Source organism: Zalophus californianus, chromosome 6 (genome assembly GCF_009762305.2).
Source record: "Zalophus californianus isolate mZalCal1 chromosome 6, mZalCal1.pri.v2, whole genome shotgun sequence".
Taxonomy (NCBI): domain Eukaryota; kingdom Metazoa; phylum Chordata; class Mammalia; order Carnivora; family Otariidae; genus Zalophus; species Zalophus californianus.
This window is the reverse complement of record NC_045600.1, coordinates 35,508,505-35,527,651: the sequence shown is the minus strand read 5'-3', so window position 1 is coordinate 35,527,651 and position 19,147 is coordinate 35,508,505. Positions and strand designations below refer to the sequence as shown.

Below are 19,147 nucleotides of genomic sequence, written 5' to 3'. Positions count from 1 at the left end.
CTCCTGACTCTGTTCACTGCCTTTTCTTCATTTTCTCATTGGTTTTTTTTTTTTTTTAAAGATTTTATTATCTGACAGATCACAAGCAGAGGGAGGGGCAGAGGCAGAGGGAGAAGCAGGCTCCCCACTGAGCAAGGAGCCTGACGTGGGACTCGATCCCAGGAGCCCAGGATCATGACCTGAGCTGAGGGCAGACGCTTAACTGACTGAGCCACCCAGGGCCCCCCCCCCTTCCCATTGCCCTTTGATAATGGGGCCGGAGATGTTGAATGTGATTTCTCTCCCCTCACAACCAAAACCCCAGCGAGCAGCCTTGGCTGGAGCGTGAGCAGAAGGCAGGGCAGAGTCCTCATTTGCCCTCTCCCCTCCCGCCCAGCCATTCAGTCCACTTACTGTCTCTTCACAGGCAAGAGAAAGCCGGTGCTGTCCCTCCTCAGCTCTGAGCAGACGGTGGCCCAGGAGCACAGCCCGCCCAAGCCCAGCTCTCCTCGGCATTTCTCCTTCAGCCCCCCTGCTGCCAGCCCGAGGACCACCTCACCTGGGGTCCGACCCTCCTCTCGAAGCCCCCTCAGCCCCTTCGACACTGAGACCTTCAGCTGGCCTGATGTCCGAGAGCTCTGCTCCAAGTACACCTCCCATGACGAGGCATTGCAGGCTGAGGGCATCCGGCCCCGCGGCCCGCCTGTCAGCCGCAGCCGCTCGGTGCCCGAGAACATGTTGGAGCCCCCTCTGGCGGGCAGGGTGGGCCGCTGCTGCAGTGTGGGCGCCAGGAGGGGCCGGGCGGGCCCAGAGGCTGTTGAGACCCAGCCTCCCAGCAGGGTGCCCCACAACAGGCCAGTCGGAGAGGAGACCCTGTACGTCACCGCAGACCTCACCCTCGACGACAACCGGCGGGTGATTGTCATGGAGAAGGGGCCCCTGCCCTGCCCCGCTGCAGGGCTGGAGGAACGCAATGGGCAGGGACCCAGCTCACCAGCAGCCACGGTGGGACAGGGCCTGGATTTCCAGGAGTCTGGAATTTCCAGGAGTCCGGAGTGTTGGCCAAAGGAAGAGGGTCCCAGGGACCCAGCGGACCCAGCGGACCCAGGCCAGCCGGGCCGAGTGAGAAACCTGAGGGAGAAGTTCCAGGCCTTGAACTCCATAGGTTGACTCTGAGTCCTGGGAGAGGGAGGAGCCGTGCAGCAGGGTGGGGACGCAGAGGAACCTTGGCATGCTTGCCCACAAGCCTGGGCTCCCCCTGCTCACGTGAGCCCCTGAAAGAATGCTCTGGTGTGCTCAGCAATGCTGGGAATGCCCCGGTGCTCCCCGGGGCTCATGGCAACCTTCACAGGCCCAGCTGAGCCCTTCTCCCCACCGAGGCCAGTGTGCCACTTCCCTTATATATAGTTCTTCCCTAGTAAGAAGCTGAATATTAAAGCTCTCCTCTTCCAGGGAGAGCAAGCCGTGCTCAGGCCTCTGGTGTTGGGCTGACCACCGCCAGGCTGAGGAGCCCACCCAGAGGAGACGTGGAAGTGGCGTGGGGAGGCTTTGCTCTTTAATTGTGCCTTTTCTTAGGATCCAGGCAGGAACAAGGCCCGTAATTTATTGCTTTCCATTCTGTGGTATCTTTGTATGTGCACGTGTTTGTGAGTGTGTGTTCTTCTGTTATTGATTCCTCTCCCATGAAGAATATAATGGACTCGGTTCAGGTACTTTTGTAGGTTGTCTTGCTGACCCTGTGGTTGTTGCTAATGTATATACATTTCATTATTTGCCAATGGTGCAATACCTGCTGCTCACCAACCGACCTGTGTGTGGCTCCTCACTGGGCCTTGCGGGGTGGGGAGAGCTGGCCGAGGCGGGCTGTGGGGGTGGTTGCTTCCACATTCCCTCCCTCGTCATCCGTGCTAAGAAGCATAAGGCACCAGGGTGCTTGCCACGTGCAGGAGGGAACCTGTTCTCCAGCCACCCCGGCCTGGCATCCTGTGCTGGTGGGGGAGCGGGTGGGGGGAACAACGCCGTGCCAGCCTCGAGCTCTTATCCTCAAGGACCAGAGTTGGACCGAAAAAGGTGAGGAAAATGAATGGAACATTTTTCTAATGGGCAGAAATTTCCAATGTCTGGTGCCTTTTCTCTCCCTCTCTAGTTCCCAGGAGACATTGTAGGAGACAAGGATTCTAAACTTGGAGACTAGACATGTCTTGAGGTGGCTTGCCGTGTCGTGTGAGGAGAGCAAATGCATTTTTTTCTGGGATGGAGCCTCAGTTTTCATCTCATTCTCAAAGTGTCTTTTCTCAAAAGGGCTGGGAGTGCCTGCCTATTTCTGATTGGGCTTTCTGCCCCTTCTCTGTGGTGGACCAGCCTTGTTTGGCCCTGTTCCTCCAGGCAAGTGTTCCCACAGGTCTGCTGGGTCCGGGCTCTATGAGCTTCTGATCTTGGAGGATGGACTCAACCTGAAGGCAGTTGTGCAAAGTCTAATGAGATCAGGGGAGGAGTGGAGGCCAGGGGAGGCCTCTCCTAGGCAGAAGCAGACAGGGCAGAGCTACCCGCTGTCCTCAGTGTTCTGTGGCCACTTCCACTCTTGCTGAGGATAGTTGGCTCCTACCAGGCTTGGGGTATGATGCTCAGGAGCCCTGAATGTATTGGAGCGAGAGTGAGGACACCCAGGTTCTGGTCCCAGCCCTGCCATTAGTTAGCTGGGTCACCTGAACTCTTGCTTTTTTCCCTCATCTGCAACTTGAAGAAAATAGATGATGCACTGCTTCTCAAACTCCCTGACTCAGACTTTTCAGGGGGGTAGGGCCTGGGAAGTTGTAGTGAGCACTTTCCCCAGGTGATCTTTAACCAGCTAGGTGTGCCTGGGAGCCTTGAACCAGCTCACTGGTTCTCACTTGCTACCACTGAGAGTAAGTGGAGCCTTTTGAAAAATGGTGATGCCGGTTTCATCCATCTAGACCAAAAGAAATTGCCCCCCTGTAGGTGAATCTCAGGCATGGCACTTCCAGTGATTCTGACGTCCAGTGAAGGCCAAAATCTCTGTCCAGAGCTCTGTGGGGAAGGGCTTGCCGCAGACCCTCAAGATGGTTGAATGCGTGAATGAGCAAGCTTCACTCAGGCTCTCAGGCAAGGCGCACAGCTGGATACGGGCGTAAGACTCTCCAGGGACAAACCAGAGACTGGCTCTCCCTCTGTCTCCATGGTGGTCCCTCCCTGCCCTTGCTCACTCAACTATCCCTCCTTGCTCCAATTCAAGGGGAAACAAAACTAGTCAAATAAGTAACAGAAAGATGGAGCATTGTCAATTTATTAGAAAAACTAGTAAATGGGTTTTCTCTGGTGGTGGAAGCACGTTTGAGCAGGTGGAGGACAAGGCCCAGCTGGCCCCAGGGCCAGTGCCAGATTGTGCAGTCTGTGCCCAACAGGGTTGCAGTCTGGTGGAGCTGCCTCCTCCCTTGTGTCCTCCCTGAGCTTGCTTGTCCAAGCGACCAGGCCCTTACGGTCCTCTGGGTCCTTGCCCCCTCCCACTAAAGGGAAGGGAGAGCGATCCAGGACCAACCTTGGGGACCCTAGTTGCCCTCCTATAGGAAAGAGAAGTGGTGTGGTGGGGATGCTGAGCCTTCCACAAGCTTCCTGTTACGGGTGCTGGTTGTGGGGGCTGGGGGGAAGCCTGAGGACCTTCCATACCCCCACCCCCCAGCCAATCAGTTGAGGCCAGGGGATGAAGGGGAAGGAGAGAGGGAAGGAGGACCACCTGACCATGCCCAGAAGGAGCTTCCTCTAAGCTGTTCTGGGGAGGAAGCCTGTTATGCTGGTGTGGACTGGAGCTGTGTCAACCTAGTTTGGGAATACTGTTAAAAGATTGCAAAGTAGAAAATGTAAGGAGGGGAAAACCCTTGCCAGGGCTCCAGGAGCTTAGCCCCGTGTGGCTGGGCTCGTGTAGCTTCAGTGCTGTTGGTGGAGGTCTTGGGGGCCCGTGTGATGTGGGCGGGATGCCTGGGGCACTGGCAATAGCTGGTGGGTCACATGCAGCTGGCTGCCATTGCCCAGTCTGGGGGACCTGGGGTGGTGAAATCCTACCTCTTCCTTTGGGGCCCTTTCATTCTTTGGACTATGGAGTTACTTGCTGGAAATTTCTCACCTCAGTGACTATTTTGGCACACATAGAATGGAGAGGGGAGTGCCCCTTGTCTCCCTAAAGACTGGTCCAGGGGAAAGAGTTGAGGAAGATTCTTGCCTCTACCTGCTCTTCAGTAAGGAGCGTGCTATTTGCCTCGGAGCAGGACATGCCCTCAGATGCACCAGAGGCCTTCTTCATTGCCAGGTGAGTGTGGTCACCTCACTGCCTCCTGCCTTGGTTTCCCCAGGTGGAGAAAGAGGCTGGTGAATGGTATATACTAGCCTCCCTGTAGATGCAAAGAGGGATGTAGGATTAGATGCATAGAGGCCAAGTGAAGACCCTGGCTAAAAAGTGAGCCCGCCCAATCTGGGGATGTCAGGCTCCGTTGGAGAACTTGCCTCCTGCTGTTCTTGTCTGAAGTTAGCTACCCCTTGACATGGTGGCACTGAGCGCTAAGCTGTGCCTACCTCCACTAGGGGCTCCCGGGAAGGCCTGATAACTCTGGATGCCTACCCTGTGGCTGCTACCTGAACCTCCGCCCCTTCCAGAGGGATCATCACGGTGTATCTAAGGCTCTTCATAGGGAAGGTGATGGAACAGCAGCTGTAGGCCCCAGGGACTTTTATGGTCTCTTCAGGGGGAAACACCTGCTGCCCCCAGTTTGACCCCTCTTTTGGACCTAAACCCAGCTGAGATGGAGGCTGGAGCTGTATTGCTTTCTGAGTGGTGGGGGAGATCTTTGTTGGGATGAGTGACCTCTTTCCTCCAGAAGTCTGACCTTAACAGCATGGGGAAGGCTGTCCCTGGGGGAAATAGTGTGCAGGGCTCCTTTTGGCTGTGCTTGGGGATGGGGGTGTTAGATGTTTGGTGGCCTTTGCACCCATGTGACTTCCCCAAGACCAGGACCTTCAGGGGAAGCTGAGCAAGGGGTGCCGTATCTTCATGGCCCAGGCCCCCGCATCTGTCTCAGTTGTCCAGAGGTGGTGTGACATGGGTGGTAGTACCCAGGTGTGGTTCCGTTTGCCACCCCAGAGGGCTAGGTCATGAACTTTGCTGTCTGTCCAGCCAGTACCCTCAGGTGGTAGCAGCTACAGACAGGACACATTGGGCCTTTGGCTTTGGGATGCTTTACTGCAGAAAGCTGGGGTAGCCATCTTCTCTCTGGGGAACTGCACTATCCCTAAGGGACCCGGGGTGTGAGTTGGGGAGGCTCCCAGAGTGGAGAGGCAGAGCCTTGGGTAGTGTCAAGGTCTGTCTGCCTCCTTCACGTCTGAGCCTTATGCTGTTCTGTTGTTTTAAGAGGACCCGCTTGAGAGCTTTTACCTCCCTTTTACCACCTGTGGTGGTAGCAGAGGGCACCGGAGGCAGCAGGAGGCCCTTGCATTGACGACCCATCAACCTTGGGAGGTGCCTCCCCTTTTTTTTTTTTTTTTTTTTTTGGTGAGAGGAAGAGGGGGGAAGGGATGTGGTGGCCCCTGAGGTGAGAGTCCTAGTTCTGAGGAGGCCCCATGGGGAAGAGGCCCCTTGTGTCCCCGGAGCCCCCAGCAGTCCCTTGGCCAGGGCTAGAGCCCTAGGCGCCTACCTGAAGCTCCTTCCTCACGCCCCTAAGGGGCAGGTCAGGCATTTCCAGTGTCCTCTTCCCTTTCCCTGGCTGTGACCAAATGGGAGGTGGCCCCAAGCAAGACCTGCTTTGGGAGGGGGCAGCATCTGAGGAACCTCTTCTGCTCCAGCTTTTGTGGGGTCTGGGGGCTGGAGGGCCCTCAGGAGGAGAGGCAGGTGGGAGAGGAGGGTGGGTGCCTGGGACACCATTTCCTGCCCCAGGGGCCCCTGGGCTGCACGGGGCGGAGGTGGGCATCAGCCGGCGGGCGGAGCAGGCAGGTGCAGGCAGCGGGGGGGGGGGGGAGGGGGGGACGGGCGGCGGGTTGCGGGCAGGACATGCCCTGGGCGCCCCGCCAGTCCCTACACAGCCCGGTCCCGCTGGCAGGGTGCCAGAGAGGCTACTTCTTTTTGGGGAAGAAGCTGAATCTCTTCTCCTTGTCTTTCTTGCCCAGGCTGGCATCGGGGCCGGTGCTGGAGGGCAGGGGCAAGCTCTGTGCCTTGATGCGGATGCTCTGGGACTCGTTGATGGCGGTGCTCACGCCCTGCAGCCAGGCCAGCATCTCCTCCTGCAGGGTGGGAGGGTCATGGGCCACCAGGGAGGGGGCTGCTCCTAGGACTTCTGCTGGGAGGGAGACATCTGCCCCTCTGAGGTCTTTTGGGGTCTGGGCGAGGCCACCCTGCACTTACCTCATCCTTGCCATGGAAGAGCCACTCACTGCCGTTGCTCAGCCTAAGACAAAAGAGGGTTTCCTGTTCTGTGGCCACCTCTGGCTGGAGAGGAGCCAGAACCCAGAGCCTCCCCAGGACCAGAACCCTCACAGGCAGCACAGCACCTGCTGAGAGGTGAAAATCTGGACTCCAAGCCTCTTTGATTTGAAAAGTCCCTGAGGGGCAACTAAGGCATGGAGCTGGTCCCCTACAAGGGACTCCCGGTCAGCCACTAATGCCAAACTGTGCGACCAGGGAAGGGGCCCTGCGGGGAGGGGGCCTCACTTCAGCTTGAAGACATGCTTCTTCTTCTTGTAGTTGGCCGCAATCTCACAGATGGCGTGTCTCAGGGCCAGGGGCTCCTCCCCATGGTAGGGCACCCCCAGTGCCAGGTTCTTGGCATCCTTGTAGAAGGTCAGCTCACTGTTCCGGAGCACACAGTAGAGGTTGTTCCAGGACCTGTGGAGATAGCGGCCGGCTCATCACACAAGTCTGGGTGCAATACCTCTGCAATCAATTCTTACAGCTTTGCCATTTGTTTTTTAGTTATACCATTTTTGCCCCAATAAATAGTAACACACTTTACAGTTAAAAAAGGAAATGAAAATCATCTGCATGTAATTCCACTACCGAAAGTTAGCTATTTTTGTCAACGTTTTATGTATTTTCTTCTAGTCTTTCTATTCACATATTCACATTTTCTTCTATTCACATATATAACGAAAATTGGGTTATATTGGATATTCAATTTCATAGCCTGCTTTGATTTTTTTCATATCCTGCTTTTAAGATTAACACTGTATCAGGGTGCCTGGGTGGCTCAGCTGGTTGAGCATCCAACTCTTGGTTTCAGCTCACGTCATGATCTCAGGGTCCTGAGGTTGAGCCCCGTGTTGGGCTCCAGGCTCAGTGGGGAATCTGCTGGAGATTCTCTCTCTCCCTCTCCTGCCCCTCCAACTCATGCCCGCTTGCTCTCTCTCTAAAAATAAATAAATCTAAAAAAAAGATTAACACTATATCATGAATATTTTCACATATCCTTCAAATCTTTCCTAAAAATAATTTTGAATTGTTAGATGGTGTCCCATCCTATATATAAATAATCCCTTTATTGGTGGGCCTTGTAATTACTGGAAATTAAAATGGTGTAATTTAAACAGCAATGTGAAACATTCATGCATAAATCTTTGCTATAACTCTGATCTTACCTTGAGATACATTTCTAAAAGTAGGATTAGTGAGTCTAAGACCAACAGTGTAAACTTAACTATCAAAGCCCTTCTCACCCATGAGTGTATGTGATTCTCACCACAGAACTGAAGTGAGCAGAGCAGCGTTTTGTTCTGGTTATTTTTCATTTTGTTGAGGAGATCTGCCCGGTATACTGTACAAGCACTTTTTAAAGAAACATATTTGTGCAAATCAAGGCCCAACTGATGTTTGGTGACAAGCTTATAAGCTCATGGTTTGGCTAACCTGAGCTCCTTGACCGACTCATGGGAAACGTGGTGCCTTTTCACCCTTCACAGGAATGAAGGCTGGGGAACAGGGCAAGGCTTTCCTCCTCCTCCTCCTCCCTCTGGAGGGCAGGAAAGTGGAGAGCTTGTTGGGCTCATAGGAAAGACTACAAGCTCAGAGAGAGAACTTGACCTGTACAGGACGGGCTGGCTGCAGAGCCATTTTACGGGGCCCAGGTTTCTGACACCCAGAGAAAGATCCTCCAGGAAAGCTCCGATCTTTCCCGTGGACCTCACCACCTTCTTTGAGCTTGGAGCCCAAGTCAGGCAGTCGCTAAGAAGGAGCTGGGTCCTGGAGTAAAATCCTGCCTTGAACAAATGACTTCTCTGGAATTCTGATTCTCTTTCTGGGAAATAGAAACCTCAATATCACAGGGTGGTTGTGAAGATGGTATCAGTCCTAACAATGCCTTGCACATAGCAGGTGCTCAGTAGATGCTAGTTTCCCCCTTTTCTGAAGGTGGACTCTATAAATAATAAACTTCTTCAGGGTGGTTGGGCCCCCAAATTCATTTTTGGGATTTGAATGAGCTTTAGCATGTTCCACCCCCCCCACCCCCCTCAGCCCAGGCTCTGTATGCTGCCACTTGGCCCTGAGAATATGGCTGGCTTCTTGATGCTGCCCAGTGTCCCTGCGAATGGAATGCTGCCTGGAAAGAGAGGCCCCCGGGGACCTTGGGTAGAAGCATCCCTGGACGGACGGAACTCAAGGACGTAACTGCCTCAGGGCCAGGAAAGGACATAGCCTTTGAATGAGTTCCTCAGGGTCACAGAGTTGCTGTAGGACAGCACTGGGAGGGACCACCAGAAGGCATGTATGCCAACCCCATTCTCTCCCATTTTACAGCTAGGGAAACAGGCCCAGATTGGTTAAAAAGTGGGACTTGGTCAAGGATATGTTGTTGCTGCCAAAACCTACCTACCCCGTTACCCAGCCCTGGGATAAGAATAACCACGAGTATTCACTGAGAACCTACTCTGCCAGGCTTGGGATCGGTACCAAAGAGGGAGGTTCTCCCCATCATCCCCATTTTACAAATGGGGAAACAAAGGCTGAGTAACTTGTACAAGGGCATAGGATTTGAACTCATCATGCCCAGGTGCCCGGGAGCTCTCAGAAGAGGCAGAAGGCGCCCTCTCCCCTCCCCTGTCCATGTTACTGAGGCTCTATAGGGGGAGAAGTCCCTGGGAGCCGCCCACCCCTCCCACCAGGTGGCCCGTCCCACACACACCTGTTGGATGCCTTCTTGTTGGGCCCCTCCAGGTCATGCTTGCGTCCCAGGTAGCCCTCCATCTGCACACTGTACCCGTGGTCCTGCTGGGCTGGCAGCGTTGTAGGCTCATCACCCTCGCTCAGAGGCGTGTCCAGGACCTTAAAGAGAGGCTCTGTGGCGGGCCTCTCATCCCCACTGGATTTCTCCTGCGGCCCTGGAGGGGGTGGCGGCTGCAGGTCCTGAGGCCACCGCCTCTCTTCTTCCCCCTGCTCAGGGGCATACGGAGCACACCTTGCTAGGGGTTCAGACCCAGGGGTGGCTACCCGGCAGGACTGGGAAGCCTAAGCGCCCCCCCCCCCCCAAGCCTGGTTCCTGTCTGGCTCTCCCTTGACCTGTGGTGCCACCCGGTCTGCTTCCCTCGACTCTGCCCATGCCTCCAGCTCCATCCCCACTCCCTGCCCCCTCGAACACAGTGAGGGAGGTTCTTAGAGTCAGCTGAGGGGCCTGGGTGATGGTTTCAAATGCCAGGGCTGCTGGGCAAGCCCTGACTCACTGCCTGGCTCCGGCCCCTCCCCCTGCTGCAACAGGGACTCCAACTGAGTTAAACGTGGGCTCTGGCAAGATTTCCTGTGAAGGGTTGTGCTGCTAACACAGCTGTGAAAAACGTCTAATAGTATGTTGAATGGGGACTTTGCTGGTACCTGCTTGTGTTTAAGGCCCCAAAGCCAAGGGCACAGGCCCTAAGTCTCCCCTACCACCTTACAAAGGGAGAACCTAGGTCCTCCCGGGTCACAGTGTAGGGCTAACTGGTCCTGCTCCCATCAGTGGACTGGGATTTGCTGGAATAGGGCAGTGCTTCCTAACCCCGGCTGCCTTTTACCATCACCTCAGGAGCTTTAGCAGAATACACCCTAGTGCAGGTCAGAACATTTGTATTTCTGAATAAGCTTTTCACACTCTCTAATGAGCAGCTGAAGTTGAGAATCCCCAGAGAAGGAGTCACTGCTTCCCTGGGGGGCGTGGGGTGCTCCGGCCCCGGCCCAGCCCAGTGAGGGGCCTCCAGTGGGGGCAGATGTCCACCTCCTGGTTCCCATCAGCAGAGGCCTTCGTGATCTGCCTTTGTGCCCACCCCCTACCACAGAAGAAGGCAGCACAGATGGGAGCAGCAGGGGGTAGCCAGCTTCCCACCGCCAGGTCGGCCAGGTGGGGCACAGGCGGGTCTTCTGTGTGCCAAACGAGCACCAATGAAGGCAGCCTAGCTCGAGCCAGCTCGTCAGAGCCCTGTCTCAAAGGCCTGCCTGCTGGAGACCTTATAGCACCAGGTGGGAAGGGTTTTGCAGGTCCTTGAGCTGGCCATGTCTGGACTGAAGGACCAAGGGCATCAGCCCAGGAGGACTAGGGCCACCCCAGGCAGGAGATGCCGACCCCTTTGCTAGTCCCTGCTGCTTGCCCCACAACTGAAGGTGGAGGCCTGGAGAGGCCAGAGAAGAGCAGAGACCCTGTGCTCCCCATTGTGGGTCCTTCAGACCATGGGTCAAACCTGAAATAGAGAAATGGAGGATGGGAGAAGGTGGACGTGACATCGGATAGTGGATTGAAGTAGTAAACTGAGACACCGGGTGGACCCTAACGGCTGAAGGTGACCGAGGACTGCCTGAGACGATAGTAAAGCAACGGCAGGAGAGGCTCAATGCAGATGTCTGATGCCATGGCTGGAAGAAAGGTAAAGCTGGTCATGTTTGGGTCCCATCAAATCAGGACTGTCCAATACACAGTTTTAAGTTGGAGTTCCAGTAAGATCTCTCTTAAAGAAAGGATAACAGGACTGAAAAGTTTTAAAACCACTAACCTAGTGTAATACCTTCAATTTACAAAGAAATCTATGCTCAGAGAGGTTAAGTGACTTACCCAAGACCACACAGCTAGGAAGTATCAGAAGTGATTGAGAGCATGCACTCCAGAATTAGAAGGCAAGGATTTTTTTGTTTTTTTTTAAATCACATCTTTAGGTCTTTCATCTTTTCCTGTCTTAGAGCCCCAGGAGAACTGTGGCTGGCTCACACTCATCTTTACTCATCTGTAGTACTTGTATCTGCAATTGTCTGCAATGAGCGAGCATTGGCCACAAGGATCTAGAGACCAGGATCATCCTCCTAGAGGGAGGAAGGGCAGAATTGGCAGGGGTGAGACTGGGAGCCTGGGTGCCTGGCTTTGGGCTTTTTCTGTGGACTTGATCAGGCCACCCTTCTGACTTGGGTATAAAGCTTGGTGGGGGGTAGATTATTAATGGAGGAAGTGAAGCCTCTTTTCATCCCCCACCTCTCCATCTGGCTGTACTGCTCCTCTTGGTCATGGGCCAGTGCTTTCCCTGCACCTGCCGGGGGTGGGGGTTCAGAGAAGACCCTCACAGCCGTGTGTGCCTCTCTTGCTCAGCCTCTGCCCTCCGCGGACTGGTTTTACTAGGGACTGTGTCCACATATTCTTCCCATACTGCCATTCTCCTTCCTTTTTGGAACCGTCCCCTGCAAATAAGGGCAGATTTTTCCAGGACTGCCTACCAACTTCATCTTAACCTTTCTTCTGCTTCCTCCTCCTGAGTGCCTGACCCCCACTCCCTAGCAGGGACGTTCAGAGGCCATGGCCATCAAGGTCAAAAGTTAAATGGCCCGGTCATGGGTTTTAGAAAATGGGGGTCCTCCAATGTCTGCAAAGATTTCTTCTGTGTTCTTGACTGTTCATGTGGAGACAATTTAAAAGCCATTCTGTCCCGTCTGCCCGGAAGGCCAAGGCCTAAGGAAGAGCTCAGAAAGAGGGCGAGAGAAATGTTTGGCAGCTGATGCCCACCCCCCCCCCCACCCCGCAGCCCCAGGTCTAGGGAAGCAGAACTGCTCTTCAGGGCTAAGGGAGGAGCCACAGATGAGAAAGATGGGGCATGGTTTGGCCAGAAGGACCTTCCTCTCCCAGGCCCCAGGGGTAAATGGGCTTTGTGCTCTCTTCTAAAAGAAAGCGGTGGCAGGGAGGGACAGGAGGTGGGGACCGTGTTCCTGCTGCCCCTGGAACGGTGCCGTGCTCGGATATGAAGAGTCTGCCTTGCCCTACCAGGGTGGGACCTGTGGAGAGCGGGACACAGGGAGGGGATTCTAGGCGAGGAGCTGGGGCCCAGGGCTGGCTACTCGTGTGGCTGTAGAGACAGGCAGGTTCTGCCAAAGGGCCCTGGAGAAGGGAGATCATCGAAGATTCCCTTCTACCCTCCACGTTGTAAGGCAGGGAGCCCACTGCTTCAGCTCACGAGGACGATGCACAGATTACGCCTACACTGCTGAGGGGGCCGAGCCTGAAGACACCACCCGGAGGAGCTGAAAGAGGGGGCCTGGAGGAAATTCTCGGTGGCAGGCTGGAGCAGCTGGGCAGTCTGGCTGGTAAATGGGAGTGACAGCCCGAGGGATAATGGCCCGCGGTGGGAGCTGGAATCGGGGGAGGGGCTGTATGCAGGGTGGAGCCAGGTTCTTCGCTTTGGGGAACAGGTGGCTGCAGTGGGGGCATCTGAGAGGGGGGTATGTGCGTGTGCCGGCTGCTGGGATCGAGAGGTCAGAGGAGGGCAGGGGACAGGCAGTACTGGCTGCGGGTTGGGGGACATCAGGGGAGGAGAGGCTTTTAGGATCTCACAGGACTGTAGTCAAACAGGGAGAGGCCTCAGTTCCTGGTGGGCAGGGGATGGCCACCTCTTTTCAGAGTCTTGTTAAGCTTGACTTTTTAGGGTCCTGCCTGGCTAGGAAGCTGGCTTGGGCAAAGTAGGCAGAGGGCCACAAAGGAGGTTCAAGAAGGGGAGAAGAAGGGGGGCAAGATGGGTACATTTCTGCTCTGGACCAAAGGGGCGGAAGGTGTACTTCCAGGCCCAGCCAGCTGGTGGTGCAGAAGACAGCACAGAGATGCGGGACTCCCACGAGAAAAATCACCTGGCTTGGGACCACAGGGTGTTTTGGAGGTTCTAGAAGGTGCTCGGTGAACCCAGATGTATTAACAAGCAAGGAAACACAAGTGAGGGGGGGCTTCTCTCTAAAGGAGATGCTGATACGTGAGAACCAGGGCACAAGGGTGCACCCTGCGAAGAGACCATTCCACCTTGAGATGTGATGGTTTTGCCCACTGATCTCACAGCAAGGACTGAGCCTGGAATGTGTACGTAGGCGGGTCAAGGGGGAGGCGCTCCAGGGCGGTTGGTTTGGGAGGGCTTTGGCATTCATACGGAGAAGGCTGCTTTTAAGAGATGAAGGACTGCAGTAAGGGACAGAGAAAAAATGAAGGGAAAAATGAAGGCTGGGATCATCTCCTCGATGCCAGTTCTACCTATGTTCTCTCTTCTGATACTCACACCTGTGAGGCAGGTATCATCCCTACCCCTATTTTAGAGACTCGGGAAAGTGGGGGTCAGGGAGAATGAGCAGCTTGCTCAGCCACACATCTAGTGAGTGGAAAGTCAAGGCAGCAGATCTGTCCCGTCCCAAACTCCAAGTTCTTCCTATGGAATCCTGCTGCACGAGGGGCGGGGACTGCTCCAGAGGAGAGCACCTACCCAGCGCAGTTCTTGGTCCAAATGAGCTGAGCCCGCTGATGTGGGATGAGTCAGAGAAACACCTGAAGGGGCTGGAGGAGGGGTGTGGGGCCACACGAGGCCTATGGCCGGATGCCTGAGGCAATCCAACAGGGCTCTGAAACGGAGGTGGGGGAAGCCGGCCACTTCTGCTGCTGAGAACTGCATGCTCCCCCAGTGTCTGATGTCTGGGCGCTTGTCCTCTGGGAAAGGGGTGGGAAGGACTGTGGGCAGGCAGCTTGGGAAGACAGTTCAGAAGACAATTGTTTACAAGAGAAGAAAAAGAGATGCTTTGTTGAGTTGAAAGAAGAAATGAAGAGATGGCAACTCAGGGTGAGCAGAGACAAATGCCTACAGAGAGAAGGCAGGCAGGAGTGGCTGGGGTGGAGGGCTCTCATGAGAGGTGGGACGGGGGGCAGAATGGCTCCACACCGCACCCTGGGGGCCGGCCATCCATCCAAGATGACAACTGGGACACCAGGGAAGATGATGGGGGTGGGAGGGCACCAGGTGAAGTGAGGGGAGAGGAGAGGGGAATGTGCAGGGTCCCCTCAGACAGGGATGGGGAGACCTGGTGCGCCGCCATCATGGGCGGGAGGAGAATGAGGCTTCCTTGGCAGCGGTCTTCACCATTCCTGCCATCAGTGGGGGCTCTTCTGGTCCCTCTGCCCTGGAGAAACTGGGGGCCGCTCCATCCCGTGGTGACTCTGAGCCAGCCACTCAGAAAAATGAGAGAGAGATGTCCACTCCCCCATCCAGATCTGACACCCAGTGGTTAAGCTGGCAGCTTCAAACCCCATTTCTGAGATCGCCTCCAATGTTAATGGGTTCTGTCCCGAGTCCGTCAGTATCTGGGATGCTCTGAAACACAGCTTGCAAGAAAGAATTTAGGGGCAGCCTTTGGAGCAGCGGGGCCTGGAAGATTGCATGTGGCCACAGCAGGGAGAGCTGGGTGGGGGACACAGGTCCAGAAGAAGCCTGGAATATCAGGGTGCAGTGCCAGATGGCACGCAGACCCCACCCCCCGCAACGTGGATTCAGGCATCCTGGGGAGACAGGGCCACGCCCAGGTTTAGGGGAAAACAGAGTCCTTTCCAGGCCCCTTCTGCTCATTATGAACAAATATGATTCGCATGGGCTGAAAATGCCTGAAGCGGCAGCTCTGCTGAGCCTCACAGGGTGGGGGAGGAAGGATCGGGAAAGTGTGCTCAGGCAAGAAGAAACACAGCTGCTCCCTCCACACACACCCACGTCCCTTCCATCCAAGGACAGTGGAGCCTGGCCTCTGGCCGCTGAGTAAAACTCCAGGCCGCCCACCAGGGAGGCTGCTCTGAGGGGAGCTGCCCAGCTGGCCAAGGGGGTGCCAGTCTGAAAGGTATCCTGGCGGTGACCCAGTGCCCGGGACCCAACGCCCCCAGCGCCTGGGATATGTCCCTCACATTTGCAAGGGCTGGTTATTTCCCTGAAGCCACAGCAACCTCTGAGACTATGGAAGGGAGAGGCAAGGGACCTGGGTGGCTCGACTCCCTTCCCTTGTCCCTGCTGAGATGCCCAGTCCTCTCCAGGGCAGCCAGGGGCAGGCAGTCTTAAAAGGTCACACTAAGAGTGACACCTGTGAGCTGCACTTGGGTGAGTTTTCCCTGACCACCTGATGAAGGGGACTGATAACGAACAGCACCCAGCAGTTGCTTTCTGGAGTAGCCTCATGTCCCTGAGGCAGGCAGGGCATGACTACCCATCCCGTGACCCTGAAGACGGACTCTTTCTTGTTGTCACAGCCCCTAGGAACACCAGTCCCTGTCAGGGATGTCTCTCACATAGTCCCAGCAGCTGCCCTGCTGGGAGAGTTCCTCAAGCAGGCCCCAATTCCCATCCCAAAGCCGAGAAACAGATGCTGTGTGCAGAAGACATCCCAGCACTGTTGGCTGGGGCCCCTCAAGCCTGGAGGGATTTGGATCCTCTGCAATACCATTTTTCCTCCGTGAAATCAATCACATCTCACCACAGATGTTACACAGGGGATTCTGAGGCACCCAGGGTCTGGAAGATGAGGATGCTTGACAAGACCCCCAAGCCCTTTCCAGAGCCACATCCAGGATGAAGGGGAGACACACAAGGCAGGGGGTATTAGGGTGACAGTGCCTCAGGAACTAAGAGGAAAGGGAATGGCTCAGCCTGCCACCAGGCCCCCATCCAGCACCCTGGGGCCATCTTCAGGGTCCAGACCTCTGCAGGAGCTGAGGCCCAACCCTGCCTCTCTTCCCCAAACAAGGACAAAGGCAAATATCCCAGCCCTTTACCTCTTCTTTCCCATCTCCAGCCTCACACCAACTAGCAGCCGACAAGCGAACAGGCTCCTTAGACTGAGGATGAGACCCGAAGAAAGTGGGGAAACCCACCTCTCCCAGCCTCTCCCTTTACTTAGGTACATTTTTGACACACAAGAATGTTCTGGACTGTCTGTAATCCCTAAGAGAGGGCTTTATAAAGGTGAGGAGACCCAGGAGGATTAGGTGGTTTGTCTAAAATCACGCAGGAACGCTCCAGCAGAATCATGGACTGGGACCCAGTGTCCTGACTTCCACTCCAGAAGTTTTGGCTTTTTTGATACCTTTTTTCTGCTTGGCCTCACACATACTTACACACTTACCTGTATGAAGGGATTTTTTTTTTTTTTTTTACCAGAACATGCTCTAATGTGGAAAAGTGATGAGGGAGACAATTCATTGTACGATGATGTGCTTGAGGAAAAACTGACGTGGAACAGCATGGACGCACCCGGGAAGGGGGGGCCTGGGCTGGGGCTGGTAGGCTGCCCCCACCCCCCGGTGGTGTGGAGCCGGCTAGGCAGGGGTTCAGGTGCCTGGTCCCCTCCCATCCACTCCCCCGAGCAGGAAGCCAGCATGCACTAGTGACGGGTTTCACAGAAAGCAACGCCACATGGATCTATTCTACAGGGCGCCCACACTGGACCACACACACAGGGGACAGACAGCAGGAGAGCCACCGTGCCCCAGGCCGGAGGGAAGGGGCAGCACGCTGTCAGCCCTTCTCGGGACAGGCCTGCGGTTTCTGCAAAGGTGTCCCAGCCTGCATGGGGCCCATTTTCCTCTCTTCTCAGACCAAAGACCAATTGGAGATTGTGCCCTCCCTTGGAGTTTTGGAGATCCTCATAAAGCCCAGCAAAGGGCTCAGAAAGGAGAAGTAGCAGCCTCGTGGTTGTTTCCATGAGGCCTCGGGCCTTGGGCCTGGTGTTCATTGGATTTGCCATCTGGTTTCTTCATGTACCAAACCCAGGCATTTCCCCCTCTGGCGCAGTGGCCGGCTCTCTGGGAAGGGTCTCCATTGTAGGCTCATTCCCTCATTCCAGAGATGCTCAGGCCCAAGATTTTATTCCCCCAAACCCAGTGACAGTCAGGTGCTGGACGGAGGCAGCTCTGATGCACGTGTCTTACATTCACACAGACGAACATGACAAACCACGGGAGTCGTGCAGGAGGTCACAAAGGAGCCCACAGACCCAGGACACCACCGCACGGAGACACACAGGGATGCACAGCTGAAGCGCGGGCCATGGGGGACAGTCCCAGCCCCAGCATCCACAGTTCAGGCCAGCCCCCAGAGTTCTCTCTCCTTCCAGTAGGGGCCGTCTCTGGGAAAAAGGGGCTGGGACGAAGTCCACCAGAGACCCCACATGCGACGGTGGGTGCTTCAGAGGGCACTTCTGGGAGAGGCCCTCCATCGGGAGCCCAGGAATGCCCTCTGCTGGACATGACGGGCCGGTGCAGCTCGGAAAGGGAGGACTCTGGCCAGGCTGGAGGCTGCAGAGGGAGCTCAGCGTGGGAGAGGGGGTGTGTGTGACTCTCAGAAGTGTGAGAAGGGCCGAAATACAAATCTGACAGAGATTCTGCACGGGAAAGACTCATTGTATGTGCATTTTTCTAGAGTGGCTGGTGTATCAGGAATTTCCACCTAGAATACCAACCTCCCTAGAGGTTCAGGCAAGCTCAATCGGGCAGCTGGACAGGTAGGGGTACATGCATTGGTGAGCCATGCCAGGCACATGCTGAAGTCTTGTCTTCTTCTTAGCTGCTCCCCAGGGAATTTCTCCAAAATTGGGGTTACAGCCTCCCGGGCTCCCTGCACGGGCACCTTGGGTCTTTTCAGCTAATAGACCTATTCCTTCCTGAAGCCATGTGTCCCACGCCTTCGGCAGCTGGTCTTGGACCCTCCCAACACTTCCGTCAGCCAGGTCTCTGATGCGCCCTCCTTTTCTACCAGGTGTGGGGGGGACTGGCCCTGTGACCCAGAAGCCCTGAGGCTCTCCTTCACTCCTGCTTCAGAGCCAGCTCCACCTTCAAACCGACCCACAGGCATCAGGCCCGGGGGAGGGGGGTTGGGAGCAAAGGGGAGGGTGCTCTGTGTAGGAGGGAGGGGTGGGCTAGAGGGTGGGGTGTCCCCCCTTCACTGCCCTGAATGCCCGTGGCTAGGGCAGGCGAGATCAGATGGTCTGTTTGTGCACGTGTGAGAAAGCGTGTGCGCGCGCACGTGCGTGCGTGTGTGTGAATGTGCGTGTAGGGCATGCTGTGTTAAGGGTGGAGTGAGAGGGAAAATGGGAGAAGAATGGTATATAAAAATAAGTCTTCTCTAGATCAACTGTTCCTCCTCATGTAGATGGTGATGTATTTATACAATAAAATTTATTAGACTAGATAAAATCAAACTAAAGAGTCATGTCAGTGGGCTGGCATGTCAGTTTCTTCTGGGTTGAAGCAAGGAGGGGAATTACTCTAGAAATTAAGGAAACCTAAGTAAAAAAGATGACTGATCTGAAGGAGGAGTCTGGAAGCAGGGGTGGTGCATGCCTGCCCTCGGGCTCTGCCCCGGCTGAGCCTAGTAGGGATGAGAGGGCTCTGGCAGCAAGGACTCCCAGGAGCCAGACACATAGGATAGGAAACTGACCGGGGACGTTCTCTCGGTAGCGGCACGATGTGGACCTCGGGGAGCCTCCCCTGCTGTCTCGCCTTCTTCCTCTTGAGGCCTATGGAAGACATAGTCCTCCTTTAGAAACCATCTCCCCGAGGCCAATGCCTACCCGCAGGACCTGGCTTCCCACTCTCCCCACCAGGAACATGTCAACTCTCTCCCGGTCCGGGCCTCCTGGCGACAGGCACTTAGCAAGGAACTGCTTAATCCGGGACGTACGGCAGACCCTTCAGAAATGGACATGGTTGGAGGCAGAATGGCCTCTGGGGCACGTGTTCAGGTGGCTCCCAGAACGGGGCGGGGGGGGTGGGGGGGGCGCTTCTGCCTGTACCAGGCCTTCAGGCCACCCGTGTTTTGGGGGAAACAAAAGCTCTTCTCCGCCTTCAGGCTGCAGGCACTTCAGATTTCTCTGGCTAGTGGCCCAGGTGTGAGAGGT

The 19,147-nt window shown here is 55.6% G+C and overlaps 2 protein-coding genes across 12 annotated transcripts in view; one reads left to right on the top strand and one right to left on the bottom strand.

The window, feature by feature from the left end:
* PLEKHG3 (pleckstrin homology and RhoGEF domain containing G3) overlaps positions 1–1,786 on the top strand; it is a 41,011-nt gene extending 39,225 nt beyond the window's left edge. For all 6 annotated transcript variants that reach the window (XM_027568873.2, XM_027568871.2, XM_027568870.2 and 3 more), the window contains one exon: positions 407–1,786. In XM_027568873.2, coding sequence (XP_027424674.1) covers positions 407–1,149 — 743 coding nt within the window. In that variant the 3' untranslated portion in view covers positions 1,150–1,786. The remainder of the gene's footprint in view (positions 1–406) is intronic.
* A 1,342-nt stretch (positions 1,787–3,128) lies between these two features.
* SPTB (spectrin beta, erythrocytic) overlaps positions 3,129–19,147 on the bottom strand; it is a 120,390-nt gene continuing 104,371 nt past the window's right edge. For 3 of the 6 annotated variants that reach the window (XM_027568865.2, XM_027568864.2, XM_027568866.2), the window contains 5 exons: positions 18,688–18,766; positions 9,153–9,400; positions 6,689–6,862; positions 6,383–6,425; positions 3,129–6,261 (listed from right to left, as the gene is read on the bottom strand). In XM_027568865.2, the coding sequence (XP_027424666.1) occupies positions 6,094–6,261; positions 6,383–6,425; positions 6,689–6,862; positions 9,153–9,400; positions 18,688–18,766 (712 nt within the window). In that variant the 3' untranslated portion in view covers positions 3,129–6,093. Of the gene's footprint in view, positions 6,262–6,382; positions 6,426–6,688; positions 6,863–9,152; positions 9,401–16,610; positions 18,767–19,147 lie in introns of those variants that run through there. The other 3 variants (XR_003515540.2, XM_027568869.2, XM_027568868.2) reach the window with 3 other exon arrangements.